Here is a 21,148-nt window from a genome sequence, read left to right as displayed (position 1 = left end):
ACCATTATTGAAACTTTAATTAAAGCAGAAATGAAACAAAAATGTTATGCTTCTTGCATTTTAAAAAAGCATACTTGTATAATGGTTACATGTCTAAATTAGCTAAATTAACACCATATGGTAGGCAAAGTATATAAAGCCTTTTAAAGCTGACAGCTAAAGTGATTAAAGAAAAGTCTACACAGTCTTCCACTCACAGCTTAAATCACATCTGTGCACTTTCTATGTTAATTGCAGTACATGCAGAAGTGGATAATAAAGAAATTCCACTTTATTGGTTGTAATTTATATTTATTACCTGATATGAGAAAAAGTCAGCTTTTGTATATTAGGGCTGCAACAATATGTCTGCTCAGAAATGGCATTTAGGCAATAAGCATAATAGCAGGGAAGAGGATGCCCCTTAGAGTACGAGGCTTGCTACTGTAGCCCAAGCTATGGTGCGGAAATCCTGTGCTATTTTACATGCCACACATAGAAAGTCAATGATGCATTTTTTATTTCCCACATAGAGGTGGGGGGAGTCTTAGAAGAGGAACAGGTGGGAAAGTGTTCTTTTGACACAGATCTCAAGTAATGCACTTGCCATCAAAACACCAATCTAAACAATACACCACTGCTCCAGGGAAGAGGTTAAGTGACAGTATCAAAATCCAATTCTCACATACATGAGCTCTATAATAAGTACAAAAGACTTTCCATTTTTATCAATAAAAGACAATTGGATAGCTCGGGGAAGGCAGAGCTTCAGAAGGGGGAAGCAGCAAGTCAAAAAAAAAAAAAAAATTATATATATATATTATATTATATATAAAAAAAACAAAAGCTGATGTCTTAACTCCTATGGCATCAATGACAGCTCCGTCAGCTACAGATTGTTTTCATTTTTTAATATATTGGAGTCACACCGGGAACATATTAATCTGCCCGTCCAAACACTCTGCAGGATTATCCCCAGTCAGCTAGGTTGACTACAAACCAATCACATGCAGAAAGTAAATAAATAAAAAAGGGAAGGACTACACTAATTAATTCCAAAAAAATTAAGCAGATGCTACTATGTATAAAAATGTGTGTGATATATATATATAGAATATATAAATACACACACATACATATACACTGCCAATATACACAGAACATTCCCAAAAACTACCATGCGTGAAAGATATAATATATAAAATAATATAAATACATAAAATGTATAAAAATATATTTTTCCTTTTCTTTTTTTTACATTTGTTTCTTTGCACAGATACTTTGCTTTTACACATTTTGCTTTTATTATATATAACTTTTTTTTTTGTTAAAGGGGAAATTGCAGGGGCACCTCCTCTAAATTAGGGCCAGTTAGCACAGCTCTCAGACAATAATTGGAGGGTCAGGCAGTTCAGTGACACACTAATGACAATCAGGTGGGGTCCCCAGATGAGAGGGCATGCTGACACTTGTAGTCCCATCAGCTCTTACCTGCACATGATCTCGTGTGTGAGCAGCACTCTGCACATCTCGGGGTTCTTGTCTTGACCCTCGTAGATAATTGCCTGTACAAAGTAAAAAATCAATTAGTCATGTTGCCCAGTAGAGGACATGCTCCAGGCTGCCCCGCGCCGGCAGCTCCCCTCCGCAGGTGCACGGCCGCACGCTTCTCTCCATGACTAATGACCGGCCGGGGAGCTGGACACATGCCGGCGGCGGCCGCTGCTGGCTGACCACACCGCGGCGGTGCAGTGCCCAGGCCTTCCTGTAGAGGGCAGCAGAGAGCAGGCAGGGGGATCCCCGTGCATGTGAGTACCCCCTGCGCTAAGCACGCCCAGCAGCCGGAGACATGAGCCCTGTACACCATTAACCTCCAGATTATTAGACGTTTACTGGTGTCAGGGGACCATTAACACCGGCACTGCTGCAAGGAACCCCCTCCTGGGGATACATACACTAAGTACACCCCCTGTCATTTAGCTCTCCATGGGGCTCATAGGGACACACACATATTAATTGCACCCCATGTCATTTACTTCTCCATGGGACATATATACTGAACATAAATAAGAACCCTGTCATTATGGAGATCACATATACTAACTATACCCTCTGTACTATTACATAGTGCATGTAGGGAACATACATACACTAACTGCACACCCTGTCATTATAAGGGTCACAGATTTTTAATAACAGCACCCCCTGTCATTCTATGATTTACACATATTAAATATCTGCACTCCCTGCTCTGATAGGGAACATATATATTAACCCCTGTCCTTACAGATAACACACACACACACATATATATTTATTTAATTTTTTTAATTTTACTTTTTTTTTTACTGCACCCCCTGCTCTGATAGGGAACATATATATTAACCCCCTGCCCTTATAGATAACACATATATATATATTTTATTTTTTTTTGTTTATTTTTTTAATTGCACCCCTCTATCATTATAGGGATCACATATACTGAACAAGCTATAACCCCTGTGATTACAACGTATGTAATGCACCCCCTGTCATTAGAGGGATCACATACTTACTACACCCTTGTCATTAAAGGGATCACATAAAATACTAACTGCACCCCTGTCATTATAGGGATCCCATACACTAACTATAACCCCTGTCATTCCTGGGAACATCATGCACCCACTGTTATTATAGGGATCACATACACTAACTACACCCTTGTTATTATGAAATAAAATACTAACAGCACCCCTGTCATTATAGGGATCACATACATACATAATAACTACACCTTATAGGGATCACATACATAATAACTACACCAGCTGTCATTATAGGGATCACATATACTAACTGAACTCCCCCCCTTGTATGAGGTTTACAGGGAACATGCATCCTAAATACAAACCCCTTTTCATGGGACATATAGGGTGCACACAGATAGCCCACTTCCTGCCAGGACCAGATTTCTCTAGCCACCGTGCCATTAGTATTAACCCATGCAGTGCTGCAGCTCTGCACATTTCTTACTGTCTTAATTTAACCCAAACAGTGCTGCATCTTTTCTTATTGTCACCTCTGTAACCGAAGCACTACCGCCTGTCACCATTTTAACCCATGCAGTGCTGCAGCTCTCCCCAGTACCCCCTTTCACAACTCTTGTAGTGCTGCAGCCTCCCCCTGCCCATTAGCTCCTGTCACAATACTAACTTATGCAATGCTCCAGTTCACTCCATTATTTTATGTGACAATATTAACCCATGCAGTGCTGCCACTCACCTCAATAAGATCTTTTACAAACTAAGCCTATGCAATGTAACAGCTCCATTGCCTCCTATCAGAATAGTAACCCACCTACCTACAACTCACCCCACAACTCCATGGCAGAATAATCATGTAGTAATGTAACATCTTATCCCATGCAGGTCTGCAAAGGTCCCTATCACAACACCTCTGCCCGGCCAATGCTCTAACCGACCTCATTACCCACCGTTAACCCATGCATTACTGTATTCGGCCCTATCACTATAATCACTCTCCTATGCAATGCTGGAACTGACCCAATTACTCTCTGTCACATTAACCCATGCAACACTGAACTTTGTAAGTATGTTAACCCATAAAATGCTGCATTTGGTCATGGCAATCGACTACAATTAAAAAAAACCCATAACACAAACCTGTGTGTGACTTCTATCTCTCTAAAAGTTTATATGTATTCTTATGCATTTTATCTGTTCTATTGTTACAATTGCCACATTTCTATTATCCCTTTAAATATATTAACCCATGCATGGCCGCGCACCTCTCTGCAATGCCATCCTTTGGACACAGTTTACAAATTGCACATCAACACACTCATTTATAACTCTCAACCTCCATTGAGTCTATTAAAGAGCCGCTGATCTGCCTGGGTCTATGTGTCTGGAAAATGATTTCTATGCAAACACTCTCCCTTGGCAAGCAATAAAGCGCTCCAGTTTGCTATAAGTTTTTTTTCCCTTGTAATGGAGATAAAATAACAGGGCCAGGAAAATGGGGGTCCTGCTAGGAGATATGGAGGAGCTGAGCGCCCTGAGGAATCTGAGTGCCTTGTGCTCTGCAATATGCTGATCACTGGATGATATTTAGAGAGAAAGCGCTAATGGGCAATCTGGTGTTTATTTTGAAAGTGCTAACAATGATTTTTCTTTGGTAAAAAGGCAGTGTGTGTGAGAGTACGGATGAGTGGCTTTTGAACATAGGCTCTGACAGATGGTGCAGGGTATAGGTGCGCTCTGCTCCTCCAGTCTGCTGGGTGGAAGGAAGGATGGCTAGAGGAGAGATGGATGGCTATGGAAGGAGAGAGAGATGGGAGGATGGAGGAAGGGGAAGTGGAAGTATGGAAGAATGGAAGGAGGAGAGGTAGGTGGATCGATATATAGATGGATGGAGGAAGGACAGATGGATATATACAAGAATGGAATAAGGAGAAGTAGATGGATATATATGGATGGATGAAGGAAGGATAGATGGATATACAGAAGAATGGAAGTAGGTGGATATACAGATGGATGGAGGAAGGACAGATGGATACAAAGAAGAATGGAATAAGGAGAAGTAGATGGATATATATGGATGGATGGAGGAAGGATAGATGGATATATAGAAGAATGGAAGGAGGAGAGGTAGGTGAATATATAGAGGGATAGAGTAAAGACAGATATAGAAGAATGGAAGGAGAGATGGATATATGAATGGATGGCGGAAGGAGACATAGATATATGAATGGATGGAGGAAGGAGAGATGGATATATAGAAGTAACGAAGAAAGAGAATTAGCTGGATATATGAATGGATGGAGGAAGGAGAGATGGATATATAGAAGAATGGAAGGAGGATAGGTAGGTGGATGGAGGGAGGACAGATGGATATATAGAAGAATAAAAGGAGGAGCGATATATGGATATATGGATGGATGGAGGAAGGACAGATGGATATATAGAAGTATGAAAGAAAGAATTAGCTGGATATATGAATGGATGGAGGAAGGAGAGATGGATATATGGACTTATGAATGGTGGAAGGAGAGGTAGATAGATATATAGAAGGATGGGTGGATTGAGGCAGGAGGATGGATGGATGAAGGAGAGAAGATTGTGTTAAATGGATGAAAAAGAAGCGGATGGATATGTGAAAGGATGGATGGGTGGGTGAATGGATGGATAGAGGAAGAGGAGATGAATGGATGGAGGAGAGATAGATATATGGAAGAAGGAGAGAGGTGAATATGTAGAAGGATGGATAAATAGCAAATGGTGGAAGGAAAGATAGACGAATATAAAACAAGTATTGAAGCAGAGGTATTTGGATGAACGGAAGGAAGGATGGATGGATGAGAGATGGATGGATATATGACAGGATGGATGGAGGAAGAAGAGATGAATAAAAAGGGGACGGTGGAAGGAGAGATAGCTGGAGATATGGAAGGATGGTGGAAGCAGTGAGATAAATGGATGGCTCCAGGGCTGAGTGCCACATATCCCAGCTCTGAAATGGACCTGCACTGCCAGCCAAAAATCCAGCCAGTATCCCAGGCGGGCTAGGTGCCATCCACAGCGGCTCAGTGCTGTTTCCTAGCCGGGGCTCATCCAGGGACCAGCTCAGCGGCTAACCACAGGCTATGTATCCATATCTGGGTCACAGCTCTTCCTGGACAGGGACTCGGCTCAGTCTAATCACTGCAGCCAACCACTGAGATCCTGGGGCCCTCCAATTACCTTCTAATTCGATGGTAATGCTGTCTGTCAGCAAAGGAAATAAGCAAAGAATATTGTTTCATCTGTAATATTATTCTGCAGCTGCCAAGAGTTGAGAAGGGAAGGAGCGAATTTAGAAGCACTTGTGCCTGAACGGACCGTGGTGACTACAGTCCCATCATGGCACAGCTATTCAATTAGACAATTAGGATCGATTTTAATATCTTTAAAAATACCAGAAACTGGAAAGAGCAAAGTGCATGAAGGGGACAATGTATCGTTCATATAAAGGATGATGTAAAGTTATCTGGGACGATCCCAGAAGTCAAGGACTGTTCTTAGAAATCAGGGACAGCTGTGGGACTGATTGCCCTCTCTGAGATCCAGGAATACACTGTAGATGTTCTGCAGCCCGGGGTGCCCTGGAAGCATTGGGCAACACCAGCTGCGCCAGGAATGACAGCAATTGCCGGCAACATGCACAAGCAGGTCCTGGCAAATCTTTAGACACAGAAAAAAAAATATATTTTTTATTTAAATGTTTTGGGTTTTTTTTTGCAACTTGAGCCAGGCAGCGCAGGAGGGCCACAGGCGGCCCCCGGGCCGCCAGCTGAGTGCCCAGTAGTGCTAATCTTCCAAGTGGGCTTCTGAAACTTCCAGTGGGGCCTCCCACAGCTGCCCTCCACCCCAGCTGGGTCTCATCAGGCTGCTCAGGGCCTTGCTTCCACTAACACGAATCAGCTGCGGGCTGGATCATTACAAGCCCCATACTAGAACAGGGGCATCGCTGCACTAACACTGAACACATGGCTGTGTGTGTACAGCTCAGCCTGCCTGCACCCCCCCCCCCCCCTTCTTCAACAGGCCTGACACTTCCCCTGTGTGCCCACCCTAAGCCAAAGCCATGACCCCAGCAGACCTGCCAGGCTGCCCAGCACTGTTTACTCTCTGTGGGCAAAATAATATTCCCAGGCACCGCTGCCTTCCCTGGCTGGCCAGCCATCCCAATATTTGAAAGCTAATCCTTTTCAACACCTCATAAAGGCACTAATTGGGTATCTCTTTTTTTAAGCCACTTGACACTTTCAGTGCCATAGCCGGCTGATAGCCAGGAAAACAGTGAGGCAAGTCAATGAAACAAAAAAACATCTAATAATAGTTATACATCTATCTTAATGTATACACTAATAGATTATTGCATTACATTATATTATTATAATATAGGATTATAGGATTATCATAATTTATTTCATATATTAGTTCTATAGCTATATATAGATTTTTTTTTATTATTTGATTCTACATTTTTATTGTGTATTTAAACTGTCATTTGATCATCTCCCCTCGTTACTTGACGGACTTGCACTAGAAACAATGCGGTGTAATTATTAAAAAAAAGGAACAAATGAAGGAGACTTTTTAATAAGGAAATATGTTGGGGAAATTTTAGCAGAGGATAAGACTTTATATATTAGCGGCAATTAAGGCTCAAAGTGTAAAAGTTCTCGCAGCTGCTATAGCAGAGGTGCCTGTACTGCATCCTGCAGAAGCCCTATATAGTCTGTATAACCCCTGATTTTTACATAGCACCCTACTCTGATCTACAGATCACAGGTGCCTGTCCTGTTCTACTATGCTCTGTCCTGTCATGCTCTACCCTGTATGTCCTGTCCCGTCCTGCCATGTTCAGCCCTGTCCTATCTGTGTGCCCTGTCTTGTCATTTTCAGCCCTGTCCTATCTGTGTGCCCTATCCTGCCATGTTCTGCCCTCTCCTGTCCTGCAATGCCCTGTCCTCTCCTGTCCTGCCATGCTCTGTCCTTTCCTCTCCTGCCATGCTCTGTTCTGCAATGCTCTGCCCTGTCCTGCTATGCTCTGTCCTGTCCTGCCATGCTCTGCCCTGTTCTGCCCTGCCCTGCCATGCTCTGCCAGGGGCCTGTCCTATCTTGTCCTGCCATGCTCTGCCCTGTCTTGTCCTGCCATGCTCTGACCTGTCCTGCCATGTTCTGCCCTGTCCTGCCATACTCTGCCCTATCCTGCCCTGCCATGCTCTGCCCTGTCTTGTCCTGCCATGCTCTGCCCTGCCCTGTCTTGCCATGCTCTGCCCTGTCTTGTCCTGCCATGCTCTGCCCTGTCCTGTCATGCTCTGCCCTGTCCTGCCATGCTCTGCCCTATCCTGCCATACGCTGCCCTATCCTGCCCTGTCATGCTCTGCCCCTGTCTTGTCCTACCATGATCTTCCCTGCCCTGTCTTGCCATGCTCTGCCCTGTCATGTCCTGCCATGCTCTGCCCTGTCCTGCCATGCTCTGCCCTGTCTTGTCCTGCCATTCTCTGCCCTGTCCTGCCATGCTCTGCCCTGTCATGTCCTGCCATGCTCTGCCCTGTCCTGCCATGCTCTGCCCTGTCTTGTCCTGCCATGCTCTGTCCTGTCCTGCCATTCTCTGCCCTGTCCTGCCATTCTCTGCCCTGTCCTGCCATGCTCTGCCCTGTCCTGGCCTATCATGCTCTGCCCTGTCCTGGCCTGCACTGTCCCAGGCTGCTATTTTAGCAGAGCTGGGGATTATTAGTAGCTATTGTAGCGCCTGTTGCCATCACTGCTGGAAGCCCCGAGCCTTGTCCCTGGCCCGGAGATGAGGCTGACAGTATAATAATAACACAGCAGCTTTAATAACAGATAGTGTTTAGAAAACATTCAGCAATAGGGTACAGCAGAGACAACACTGAGCCTGCTCCCTCCAAATGTTTGTTGATCCAGCAGCTTCCCTCCATACAGAGCCTGGGCTGCTGATCGCCTCGTTGTGCCTAGTATTTAGATATGATTTATTTTTTGGTTTTGTAGCACAAACAGAAATCCATAAACTGTCGGTTCAGCGCCATTTAATCTTTGATCAGTTACTGGCTAGGAGATGAAATGCCTAGATTGTCTCCTCTGTTTAGGCTGTGACATCCCTCCAGCTAAATGAACAATAAATACTTTTCATTTGTACTCTGTTTTGTCTCTTTGTCATTTTCCTATTATTAGGTGCTAATTTTTTTTATTGTGATTTTATTTTTATTTTTTTGGGGGGGGAAGGGGGTGGTCCTGTATCCTATAGCAGCAGTTCTTAATTAGACCAGCCAGGGCTGTGCGAGCACCATTCAGCTGTTTGTATACAAAGGGAAGAAAGGAGCGCTCTGTGTCCCCCATTCAGATCAGTGCTGGAGGCTGCAGTGCCTCCCCTGTCCCCCTGCCCGCTGTCACTTCATCTCCTCCTTAGGAGGGGACTCAAGTGGCATCAGTGACAAATCCGAAATCAACCGGCTTAGACAATAAAAATAAGAAGTTTGTTCTTTTCGCCTGCGGCCGTGTACACAGGGGCGAGCTGCTGGAAATCACAGACATGGCAATGGGTGGAAGGGAGCTCAGCTCATTCCTCAAATGATAATTTACGTGTATTTGTTTATTTATTAATCCTGCACTTCATTCTGCTACTGCTTGCTTTCACTATTGGCAGGGAAACTGATTTAAATATGGACGTGATTATACGTCTTCATCTATCAATTTTATCAATTTTTTAGTCTACCATCCATGTTTAGGTGTCATTGTTATGGATAATAGTAATAATAATATTATTAATATTAATATGATTATTAATAATAATAATAATAAATATTTTTAATATTTATATTATAGTATACAATGATTACAGTTTTATAATTTTTAAATAATAATTATAATATTCTATATAAAATTATTAAATATATATTTAAGTGATGTACCCACATACATATAAAAATAAAAAATAGATAGATAGATAGATAGATAGATAGATAGATAGATAGATAGATTGGGCGAGCTGCCTGGCACTACACGTAATTGCTATGGATTTTTATCGATAACCTCTAGTTACTATCAGAAAAGTTGTACACGACAGGTTAAATAATTTAATAAGCAAGTCCATGTAATTAGGTTATTTACAAGCTGTGACAGGGACTGTCTGATGGAGGCACAGGGGCAGGAAATAGACGCTTTTGGTGACCTCTTGAGCTTGCACTTTGAATGATGAGATGGGAGAGGCAGAGGTGAATAGAGGAACAGAGAGCAGCTGATATTTCACCCTGGCACACTGGCTGGGAGACTCAGCCTCTGTCCATAGCATTAGGGGACAGGAGGGATTGCTGTGTCCAGGCTCTGTACATGTGGGGACACAGCTGTTAAATGAAGAGCACTGGTTGAGGACCCTGTCTCTGTCTATGGCACTGGGGGACAGTGGGGGATTGCTGTGTCCAGGCTCTGTGCAGTGTGGAGGCACAGCTGTTAAATGAAGAGCACTGGTTGAGGACCTTGTCTCTGTCTATGGCACTGGGGGACAGTGGGGGATTGCTGTGTCCAGGCTCTGTACTGTGTGGGGGCACAGCTAATAAATGAGGAGCACTGGTTGAGGTCCCAGTCTCTGTCTATGGCACTGGGGGACAGTGGGGGATTGCTGTGTCCAGGCTCTGTGCAGAGTGGGGACACAGCTGTTAAATGAAGAGCACTGGTTGAGGACCTTGTCTCTGTCTATGGCACTGGGGGACAGTGGGGGTTTGCTGTGCCCAGGCTCTGTACTGTGTGGGGGCACAGCTATCAAATGAGGAGCACTGGTTGAGGACCCAGTCTCTGTCTATGGCACTGGGGGACAGTGGGGGATTGCTGTGTCCAGGCTCTGTGCTGTGTGGGGGCAGAGCTGTTAAATGAGGAGCACTGGTTGAGGACCCAGTCTCTGTCTATGGCACTGGGGGACAGTGGGGGATTGCTGTGTCCAGGCTCTGTGCTGTGTGGGGGCACAGCTGTTAAATGAGGAGCACTGGTTGAGGACCCAGTCTCTGTCCATAGCACTGGGGGGACAGAAGAGTGTGGGGACACAGCTGATGGATAAATAACACAGTCAGGGGGACCCAGCCTCTGCTCATAGTACGGGGGGGACAGAAGAGCTGCTGTGTCCAAGCTCTAGATGGGGACACAGTTGATGAATGAGAAGTACTGGCTGGGGATGCAGCCTCTGTCCATGGCACTGGGAGACATAGGGGTTGTTGTGTCAAGGCTCTGTTTGGGGACACAGCTGATGAATGAAGAACACTTTGTAGTGACAGGGAAACCCGTAGATGCTTTCTCACCCACCCACAGAATAAACTATGACAGCAGCCCATACAAACTTTGCACAAACCGAAGTTTTAGAAGTTGCTCACCTGTTTGGTCATGGAGTCTATTAACCGCACATAAAGGTCTTGTTCTGTTCTGACTCCTGCAAAGCGGGCAGAAAAAAGAGTCATCATATGTACTAAACTCATTGAACACACCTAAGAAGGACATGGCATGCTAAACACCGAAACTGCCTGAGCCATCAACAGATCGCTATGTATTGGACAGCCAGGGCAAGAGTTAAATGTATTAATAAGTGCAAACTGAATGGAAGACAGCGATCCCCCCAACACACACAGCAAAAGTTCCATCCATATCTGGGGCAGGTATTGCTCTTGTTTAATTCTGGAAATATTTGATTCCCCTTTATCTAAGAATGAGGAGCATCTTAATAAAAATAAGCTGTCAAAACGACTGATGCACTTAATTATATGTAAGGAGATTGCTGGAACACGTTTTCTACAGTTTTAATAAAAATGAAATAGTTACATTATTGTTACATTGGAATATTATTGTATCCTTCTACAAGGAATCTATAAATACGTCCTAAGCTTTGCATCTTATTAAAAATATATTTGCATTTACAAACGAAAGCGACTATACAATATTAAATAGCCAATGTTTGTACAGTACATAATATAGGTCATAAAAACTTACCATTACTGTATAATAATTGCAGTTTGTAGTGAATCCCATTATTAGTTTTTTCGCTATTTGGTTCCTGAAAATAATAGTAGATTGTTACTTGGAGAATGAAGTAGTTAGGAAATCAGATCTTGTTTTGCCCTGTGTAGTAGCTGGGGTAGTGAGGATGAGATGTAAGGGGCATGTTGGCTGTGTTTGCTGATGTCCCTGCTTTGTAGCTCAGGTGACAGTGACACTATGAAAAGGGGGTTTTTTTTGTAGCTCTTGAATCAGTCAATATTTCCTGATAAGTTTCTAAGTCATCAGCTAAGTCCTGGGAAGCCAGAGGTGGCTGGAATAATAAGAGGGGCGCCTACACGTGGCCCTGCCGCCTCTGGAGTACACTTAAAGCTCATTTTGTAGGATTTCAGCAGAAAAAGATGCTTTGACCAGTTGCCCCAATCTGTGGGCTCTGGGACTAGGGGCATAGAAAGCACTAATATTCAATTCTTTATATCAGTGTCCTAATCTGTTAACCTATCTGAATGCACCTGCATGCCAGGAGTGATCAGCAGCACATTGCCATAAATGTTATATTTATTTTATTTTGTGTTGTTCTAATCTGTATTTGCAAGGACATTAGGCAAAAACTAATGACAGTTAATTATGTATTATTTTTATTGGGTATACTAGTTAGGAATAGCCGTGCATGCTTATATATTATTATTATTATTATTATTAATATTATTAATAATAATAATAATAATACTTGTTTATAAGTTCTGACTATTTCCCTCAATTTGTAAAATGTAGCAGCATTAGAAGTAATGAAAACTGCGCATTAAAATTGTATTTTTACTTTTTATTTCCCATTTCCTCTACAATGTTAAAGGTAATGATAAATGCACAGCCGAGGTGACGGCTAATATGCATTTTAATTGTCCCTTAGTAGCTGCCCCCAATCACTGACATATAGGGGCACATACAGCAAGCATAGTGACCAATATGCATTAAAATGTCTTCTTTATTTTTTGTTTTTACTATTGTCCCCAATCTGTGAAATCTAAAAACCATAGGGTTCACACGAGTAGTAGAAGTGATTGCTTGCATGTAATAGTTTTGTCTTTATTCCTTTGACCCCAGTCAACAAGAACTATAAGCACATGCAAGACAACGAAGTTTTTCTAGGCATTAAAATAATATTTGACTATTTTTTCTAGTTTCCTCAGTTGTGTTAAATTTAAAGGTAATGTATCTGCTAATGCATTGTATTAGTAATAACTCTTCATAATTAAAATAGTATTTTTGTTTTATTTTTTCCTATGACACTTTGCATTCATTCTCTTTACTTACCCCACTAGAGTTATGACCACTATGCATTATTTTGTTTTTTTTTTCTTCAGTTTACAAAAAAATGTGTTAATTTGAAGATAATGAAGACCAGCAGGGAATAAAACTAGAATATTGTATTTTATATTTTTGCCCCATGTAAAAGCATAGTAGAAGTGTTGACCACTATGCATTAAAGTGTTTTATTCAATTTAGAATAAGATGATGATCTAGGGGTACTTGTCAAAAATGATAGCCAATGTGCCTAAAATAATAATAATATTCTATATCTTTTAATTTTTGCGTCATGTTCAGTTTAGAATAAGGTGATGATCTGGGGTACTTATCAGAAATGATAGCCAATGTAACTAAAATAATAATATTCTTTATTTTTAATTTTTGCGTCATGTTCAGTTTAGCATAAGGTGATGGTCTAGGGGTACTTATGAGAAAGTATAGCCAATGTGCCTTAAAATAATAATATTCTTTATTTATAATGTTTGTGTCATGTTCAGTTTAGAATAAGGTGATAATATAGGGGTACTTATGAGAAAGTGTAGCCTATGTGCCTTAAAATAATAATATTCTATATTTATAAATGTTGTGTCATGTTCAGTTTAGAATAAAGTGATGATCTAGGGGTACTGATAAGAAAGTGTAGCTAATGTGCCTTAAAATAATAATATTCTTTATTTATCATTTTTGTGTTATGTTCAGTTTAGAACAAGGTGATGATCTGAGGGTACTTATCAGAAATGATAGCCAATGTGCCTTAAAATAATAATATTTTATATCTTTAATTTTTGTGTCATGTTCAGTTTAGAATAAGAGATTTAGGGGTACTTATGAGGAAGTATAGCCAATGTGACTTAAATAATAATATTCTATATTTATATATTTTTTATTTTTTTGTGCCATGTGCACACAGTGTAGATTTGTTGACCATTATGCATTTTAAATTGTTATATTCAGTTTACTATAAGGTGTTAAATATTGAAGTGTGCATTCAAATATTTTACTTTTTTTTTTCATTTTTATTGTTTTTTTTGCATGGCACAGTTGATAACCAAGTATGCATTTTAAAGTGTTATGTGCAGTTTACTATAAGTTGTTAAATATGGAAGTGTGCATTAAAATATTTAAAATTATTATTTTTTATTTATTTTGAATTTTTTTTTGCATGGCACAGTTGATAACCAAGTATGCATTAAAGTGTTTCATGCAGTTTACTAAAATGTGTTAAATCTAGGAATGTGCATCAAAATATTAAATTTTTTTTTGCATATCAGAGTTGATAAACAGCCATGAATTAAAGTGCTTTTTTGTTTTTGTTTTTTTTACTGTAGTGTTTGTTCAGTTTTCCAAAAAGTGTCAGAAGTGCTGGGCAATGTGCATTAAAATATTGATATTGCCTAAGAATTCTTTTAGTGCCCCATGTGCATAGATGGCAGAGGTGATGAGGACTATGCCCTGTGACTTGTCAATGTTGCATAGTATTATTATTATTATCATTTTTTTTTTTTTTTGCAGACTTACTTTCTCCTTCTCCACAAAGTCCACGAAAGCCGTCCTCTCAATCTCCACCGGCTGGCCCTGCCTGTCATAGAGAGCGAGGACGAAGTGGAAAAAATTGGATTTCCTCAGGTTGGAGGGCGGCTGCTTCTCGAAGTGCGCCCGAGCCAGACCCACACCACTGCGGGAGGAAAGCAGAGAGGCGCCGGGTAAGAGGAGCCTGGCACTAAGGGGGTGCCAAGCAACAAGGCATGGGGGCCACAGAGCATGTGCATGTGCTTTGTGCCACCAAGCACCATGTAGCCAGAGACACACATATACACACAAGTCAGGGAGATTGTAATTGATATAGAGATCATGGATTGGGGGGGGATTTACAATCAAGGAACCAGGAATAAACCCAAGACCATTTGGCACACGTACCTTTGGGCGGCTGTATTAGCATCCACTACCCCTGCAGTATGCATCCATGACCGGACTGGATTCATCCCACCTCCCAGCGGTTCCTCTTTCATGGTGGTCCCACCTCTTGGTATATTTTCCTGAATCCCAAACATTAAAACAATTTTGGGCACAATCAAGCTCCTGCCAAGTGGGGTTCAAATTATAATAAAAAAGAAGAAGAAGACAAAAAAAAAAAAAAAGGAACACCAAAAAAATTAGAGGGGTTCCCCCTCTCAGTCTGTCCCTCTCCTTGGTGATGATAACTCCCCAGGATCAGTAGGAGAGGACCTAGTTCAAGTCTTGCTTCTTCTCCAAAGCTGTCCTGGATTGGCACGGTACAAACAATTTGCAGAACACTTCTTGCGGATTCTTGGACTGCCTTCCTTTAGTCGTTGTTGTTGATGGATATAAAAAAAAAAAAAAAAAAAAGAAAAAAAAAAGTGCCACTAGCCGGAAATGTGCTTGCAGTGAGAGAGGAAGAATAAATATTTTTTGTTGGTGTTTGTAGAGGCTCTCAATGTGGTGTCATCCCAGCGAAACAGCATCAAAAAGGCTTCAGGACACTGCTGAATCGAGCACTTCTGGCAAAGATCTCCTGCTCCAAAAGACAAATAAACGAGAAAAAAAATGATTGCCACGGAGGTGTTCCTGGACACAGGAGAGCTCGATGAGGGGGCCTTTAGCGTCTTGCAGAATGGATGGAAGCGAACAAAACTCAGCCCTCTATCCCCTAGGAATGGAACCTTTCCCGGGAGCCAAAACTCTAAACCCCGGGGAGCTGCGCTGTCAGCCGCTGACGTGCGCTGGGCAGGGTTATGCCCATATATGGAGGGGACGGCCTTCCCTCCACCTCGTCAGCCACCGCCTCCCTCCTCCTCCTCCTCCTGGACTGGAGCTCAGGCAGCGCTGCTTGTTTAGTGCTGAGTGACTGCTGGAACCTCACACTGCCTGGCTGCTCTCATGCCGCCTACAATGCATGGCCTGCTCCTTTCTCTACACATAGATCAACAGCCAATGAACTTCTCATTCGGCCAAATTCATCCGAAAGGAAACAAGTGGCAGCCATACACTTGCATAGAGCAGAGAGCAGCAGGCAACACTCCAAAAATCACTCTATCTATCTATCTATCTATCTATCTATCTATCTATCTATCTATTATCTATCTATCTATCTATCTATCTATCTATCTATCTATCTATCTATCTATGTGTGTGTACATATGCATCATGGAACAGCAGGCAAAACTCCAAAAATCACTGTATCTCTCCCTCTATATATATATTATGTACATATGCATCATGGAACAGCAGGCATTATATATATATATATATATATATACATATCTATCTATATATATATGTGACACCAAGCAACATTCTACATATATATAATATCTACCTAGCTATCTACATATGCATCATGGAACAGCAGGCAACACTCCAAAAATCACTATATATATATATATATATATATATATATATACATATGCATCATGTAACAGTAGGCACTGTATGTCTATCTATATATAATATCTATATCTATATATATAATATCTGTGTGTGTGTTTGTAACACCGGGAAACACTCCAAAACCTATACATATATACAATATCTAACTATCTATCTATGTATGTATGTATCTATCTATCTATCTATCTATCTATCCATACATATATATGCATCATGTAACAGCAGGCTGCAGTGCAGAAATTACTATATATATATATATATATATATATATATATATATATATATGCATTCATGTAACAGCTGACAGCATTCTAAAAAATACTTTATATCAGTGTATGTCAGGATGTATATACATATCTGTAGATAGATAGATAGATGCATCCTGTATCAGCAGACACCACCATTCCAAAAGTCACATTCTGTTTATGTATGTGTCTATCTATTTATCTATCTAAATATGTGTGTTTATATATATATCTCTATATATCTATATATATATATATATATATATATATATATATATATTTAGTTTTTTTTTATTATTATTATTTATTGATATGTATATATGTGTGTGTGTGTTTAAAGATATATGAATAAACTGTAGATAGATAGAAGGATGTATAACCTGCACTCATGAATGCACATTGTTTCCACATTTTAATAGCACGATCAATGCAAACACACTAACTAATCATTATTATCACAGGCACCAATATGTTAAGTGCATAGCCTCTAACACTGCTTTGTCAGATCAAACCTTGCCATTATTTATTACTTTATCACTTTTGCATTCATATTTTTTCCCACATATTCTTTACAGCAGAGGCTTATAAAGAAATGAATGGAAACATTAATAACACTTGTAATTGTGTAGGTTCCATGCATAGACTAGAATGAGCAGTGAATTGATCTCCAGCAAAAGAGGGGAGGGGGGGTTCTAGGATTCATGATCCTGGTGGATGCTGAGTGCAATGCTTGGGACCTGGCAGATGACAACAACGTGCAAATGTTTCCCCAACACCTAAATGATCTTTTAGGAAGAATGTAAAACAGCCAGAGCTTTGCTTCTTAGTTTTTTTTATAGAGAGAGAGAAGAGAAAATTTGGGGATGTCTATTGTGCTTCCCAGCACTGCTGATGTGGGGAAAGTGTAAAGTGATAAAGGGACTGGGAATGTTCAAATGGTAAAGCTAAAACAGATGCCTGAGTGGAAGTGGTGCCCTATTTCCCTTTCAGCTGCTTTCCGGCAAGGAGAGAGAACATGCCATTTCTAGGAATGTGGGAGAACAGCAAAATATCTAGGATGGGAGATGAGAGCCCAGAAAAAAGTCATCCAGCTTCTGCATTGTGCATGTTGATCTCTATGGCTCCGGGTGCACAGGGGTGAGTGAGTCTGGAATTTAAAGCAAACACAAGCAATTTGGAGGACAAAGCTAAAGCCGAGCCTAAAGGGACATCCTGAGCTTGTCTTGGACCCTTTCCTATAGCCTCTTCCTTATTGTCAAATAATCATAATAATCTAGAAGGAGATAATTCGCTGTTAAGTGCTATCATTTCCTTGTTGGGGATGTTGGACTGGCAGGGTAGGGTCCTCCAATATTTTAATTAATCGGTGGAGTCAAAGCCCAATGTGTGTTACCAGGGGACAAGCCTTGTGCCCCCCCACCCTCCCCTTTCCTTCTTCCTAGGGTTAAGGGGAGAAAATAGATGTATTCTAAAGCAATCTATTTTGCTGGTGTTGGAGGGTTAATGACTATTGCCAAAGATAAGTGAATTATCAAAGCTATTGCTTTAGACCGATCTCCAAATCCATTACATAGCTGGCCGTCTAATTAAATACGTAAGTATAATAAAATCATATTTTATGACTATTTGAGAGTAATGAGATTAGTCTTTAGAAGAAATAGCCACATATTAAAGATTGCCGGTGTCTATGGAATGTTAATAACCTTAAATCAAAGTGTGTAGAAAGAAATTCATAGCAATTCAAAGATTTTTATTTTAAGATTTCATAGATGCCTGTTTCATTTTTTAGTATTCTGAATTTTTTTGTTTTGAAAAAAAACAAAACAAAAAAAAAAAACGGCCAAATTAAAGACTTTATTTTTACGGTGCACGAAAAAAAACCCCCAGCGAATTGAAGGAATACATTTTTTTTATACAAATATATTATTTTCTTATTTTTTTTATAATTAATATTGATTGCTATTTATTATTAAAACTGCCTGGAGATTCGTTGGCGCATGGAGTGTGAATTATGAGCGAGCAGCAGGCCTGCTTTGCAGATGAGACGCAAAGTTTTGCTTCTGCTTTTTTTTGCACGTGGAAGGCAAAGGGTTAAAAATGATTGTGGGCACCCTGAGCCGGACACACTAACGATTTAATTCCTTTTTTTTCCATTTTTAATATTTAAAGAAAAAAAAAGTAGTGGCGAGGAAGGGGAAAAAAAAAAGATTGAAATCATTAACAGTATCTTTAATTCAGATTACACGCGCCAGGGCGATTTAAATCTGATTACCAAATTAGGAGATTTAAAAATAAATCCCTTTAAATCTGATACTGTTGACTAAGGAAAGCGAGGGAGAGAAAAAAAAACTTGCACTAACCCATCACATAAGGTAACGATCCTGCCCCAGAAAAGAAAAGGAGTTTAAAACCTTTTTGACAACAAATGCAGCTGCCCTACTATTTTGGACGATATTAAGGGAAAATGAATGCAAATCTGCGCTCAGAAGCCATCTGGACAGGAATAAGGGAATCAGCTGCTCCTCACAACAGGCTCTGAGGCTGAATGTATTTCAGCTCATTTTCTACATCATCTGGTCTTGCACCCAAAGCGTGGAAAATAGGGTCTTTATCATGGACCAACTTTATCTTTGTGTCACTATACTGTTGCCTACAAGCGAAATGCAACACGATAGTGACATAAGATCACTAAGATGCTCCTGATGCTGGAAAAAAAAAGAATCTGCACCAGCTTTCCACTTTCCACCTTCAACGTTCTGGTCGGAATCCTCCAGGTTTTCTATGAATCTGCACCGTTCTAATCTAAAATCTCAACCTTCTAAATAAACTGAAAATGAATCTGCAACGTTCTGATTTGTAGCTTCAACCTTCTAAATGAGTCTGCAACTTTCCTAAATAAATCTGAACATTTCTGATCTAAAGCTTCAACTGTCTCATGAACCCCAAATGTGCTAATCTCTATTTCCAACGTTATAAATAAACCCCAAATGTCCTGATTTGTATTCTCGATGTTCTAAATGAACCCCAAATGTCCTAATCTGTATCCCCAACGTTCTGATCTGTACCTTCAACCTTTTAAATGAACCTGCAACTTTCTAAATTAATTCTCAAATTTCTGATCTAAATCTTCAACTGTCTAAATGAAGCCCAAATGTCCTAATCTGTATCCTCAATGTTCTAATCCGTGTCTTCAACCTTCTAAAAGAATCTGCAACTTTCTAAATTAATCTGCAAATTTCTCATCTAAATCTTCAATTGTCTAAATGAACCCCAAATGTAGTAATCTGTACTCTCAACGTTCTAGATGAACTCCAAATGTCATAATCTGTATCCTCAACGTTCTAGATGAACTCCAAATGTCATAATCTGTATCCTCAACGTTCTAGATGAACTCCAAATGTCATAATCTGTATCCTCAATGTCCTAATTTGTATCCTCAATTTTCTAATCTGTATCCTCAATGTCCTAATTTGTATCCTCAATTTTCTAATCTATATCTTCAACCTGAATCAGCAACTATATAAATTACTCTGCAAATTTCTCATCTAAATCTTCAATTGTCTAAATGAACAACTGTGCTAATCTGTATCCTCAACGTTCTAAATGAACCCCAAATGTCCTAATCTGTATCCTCAACGTTCTGAACTGTATCTTCAACCTTCTAAATTAATTTGCAACTTTCTAAATGAATTGTCAAATTTCATCTAAAGCTCCAACTGCCTAAATGAACCCCAAATGTGTTCATCTGTTTTCTCAACTTTCTAAATGAACCCCAAATGTCCTAATCTGTATCCTCAACGTTCTGATCTGTATCTTCAACCATCTAAACGAATTTGCAACTTTCTATATCAATTCTCAAATTTCAGATCTAAAGCTTCAACTGTCTAAATGTACCCCGAATGTGTTTATCTGTATTCTCAAAGTTCTAAATGAACCCCAAATGTCCTCATCTGCATCCTCAATGTTCTAATCTGTATCCCCGACGTTCTAATCTGTATCTTCAACGCTCGAAATTAATCTACAAATTTCTGATCTAAGTCCTCAACGTTCTAAATGAACCCCAACATTCTTATCTGCATCTTCAACGTTCTAAATGAATATGCAACGTTCTGATGTAAATTATCAACAGTCTAAATGAACCCAAAACATCCTAACCTATCCTCAACCTTATAAATGAAACCCAAAGTTCTAATGTAAACGCTCAATGTTCTAAACTAACACTAAAGTTCTAATTGATATCCTCAACGTTCTAAATTAACCCTAACGTTCAAATTTTTATCCTCAACGTTCAATAATGAATTTGCAACATTCTAATCTAAACCTCAATGTACTATAATTAATCTTCAACGTTCTGATGTAAATTTTCAACAGTCCAAATGAACCCCAAATGTCCTGACCTGTATCATCAACCTTCTAAATAAACCCCAAATGTCCTGACCTGTATCATCATCCTTCTAAATAAACCCCAAATGTCCTGACCTGTATCATCAACCTTCTAAATACTAAATAAACCCCAAATGTCCTGACCTGTATCATCAACCTTCTAAATGAACCCCAAACGTCCTGGCCTTTATCCTCAATCTTCTAAATGAACCCCAAACGTTCTAATCTAAATACCTAACGTTCTAAACGAGGACTAATGTTCTAATTTGTATCCTCAAC

The 21,148-nt window shown here is 40.2% G+C and overlaps 1 protein-coding gene across 25 annotated transcripts in view; it reads right to left on the bottom strand.

The window, feature by feature from the left end:
* Positions 1 to 15,506, bottom strand: part of EBF3 (EBF transcription factor 3) — a 196,007-nt gene extending 180,501 nt beyond the window's left edge. For 11 of the 25 annotated variants that reach the window (XM_089669359.1, XM_089669391.1, XM_089669434.1 and 8 more), the window contains exons 1-5: positions 14,751 to 15,505; positions 14,352 to 14,508; positions 11,520 to 11,583; positions 10,910 to 10,965; positions 1,471 to 1,544 (exon numbers count right to left, since the gene is read on the bottom strand). In XM_089669359.1, coding sequence (XP_089525485.1) covers positions 1,471 to 1,544; positions 10,910 to 10,965; positions 11,520 to 11,583; positions 14,352 to 14,508; positions 14,751 to 14,884 — 485 coding nt within the window. In that variant the 5' untranslated portion in view covers positions 14,885 to 15,505. Of the gene's footprint in view, positions 1 to 1,470; positions 1,545 to 10,909; positions 10,966 to 11,519; positions 11,584 to 14,351; positions 14,509 to 14,750 lie in introns of all 25 variants that reach the window. The other 14 variants (XM_089669398.1, XM_089669403.1, XM_089669414.1 and 11 more) reach the window with 3 other exon arrangements.
* Between the last annotated feature and the right edge of the window lie 5,642 nt (positions 15,507 to 21,148).

This window comes from Staurois parvus, unplaced genomic scaffold (assembly GCF_062004578.1).
Source record: "Staurois parvus isolate SC_StPar_1 unplaced genomic scaffold, SC_StPar_1.0 ptg000009l, whole genome shotgun sequence".
Lineage (NCBI taxonomy): Eukaryota > Metazoa > Chordata > Amphibia > Anura > Ranidae > Staurois > Staurois parvus.
Note: the sequence above shows the minus strand (reverse complement) of the source record. Positions and strands in the feature narration are given on the sequence as shown.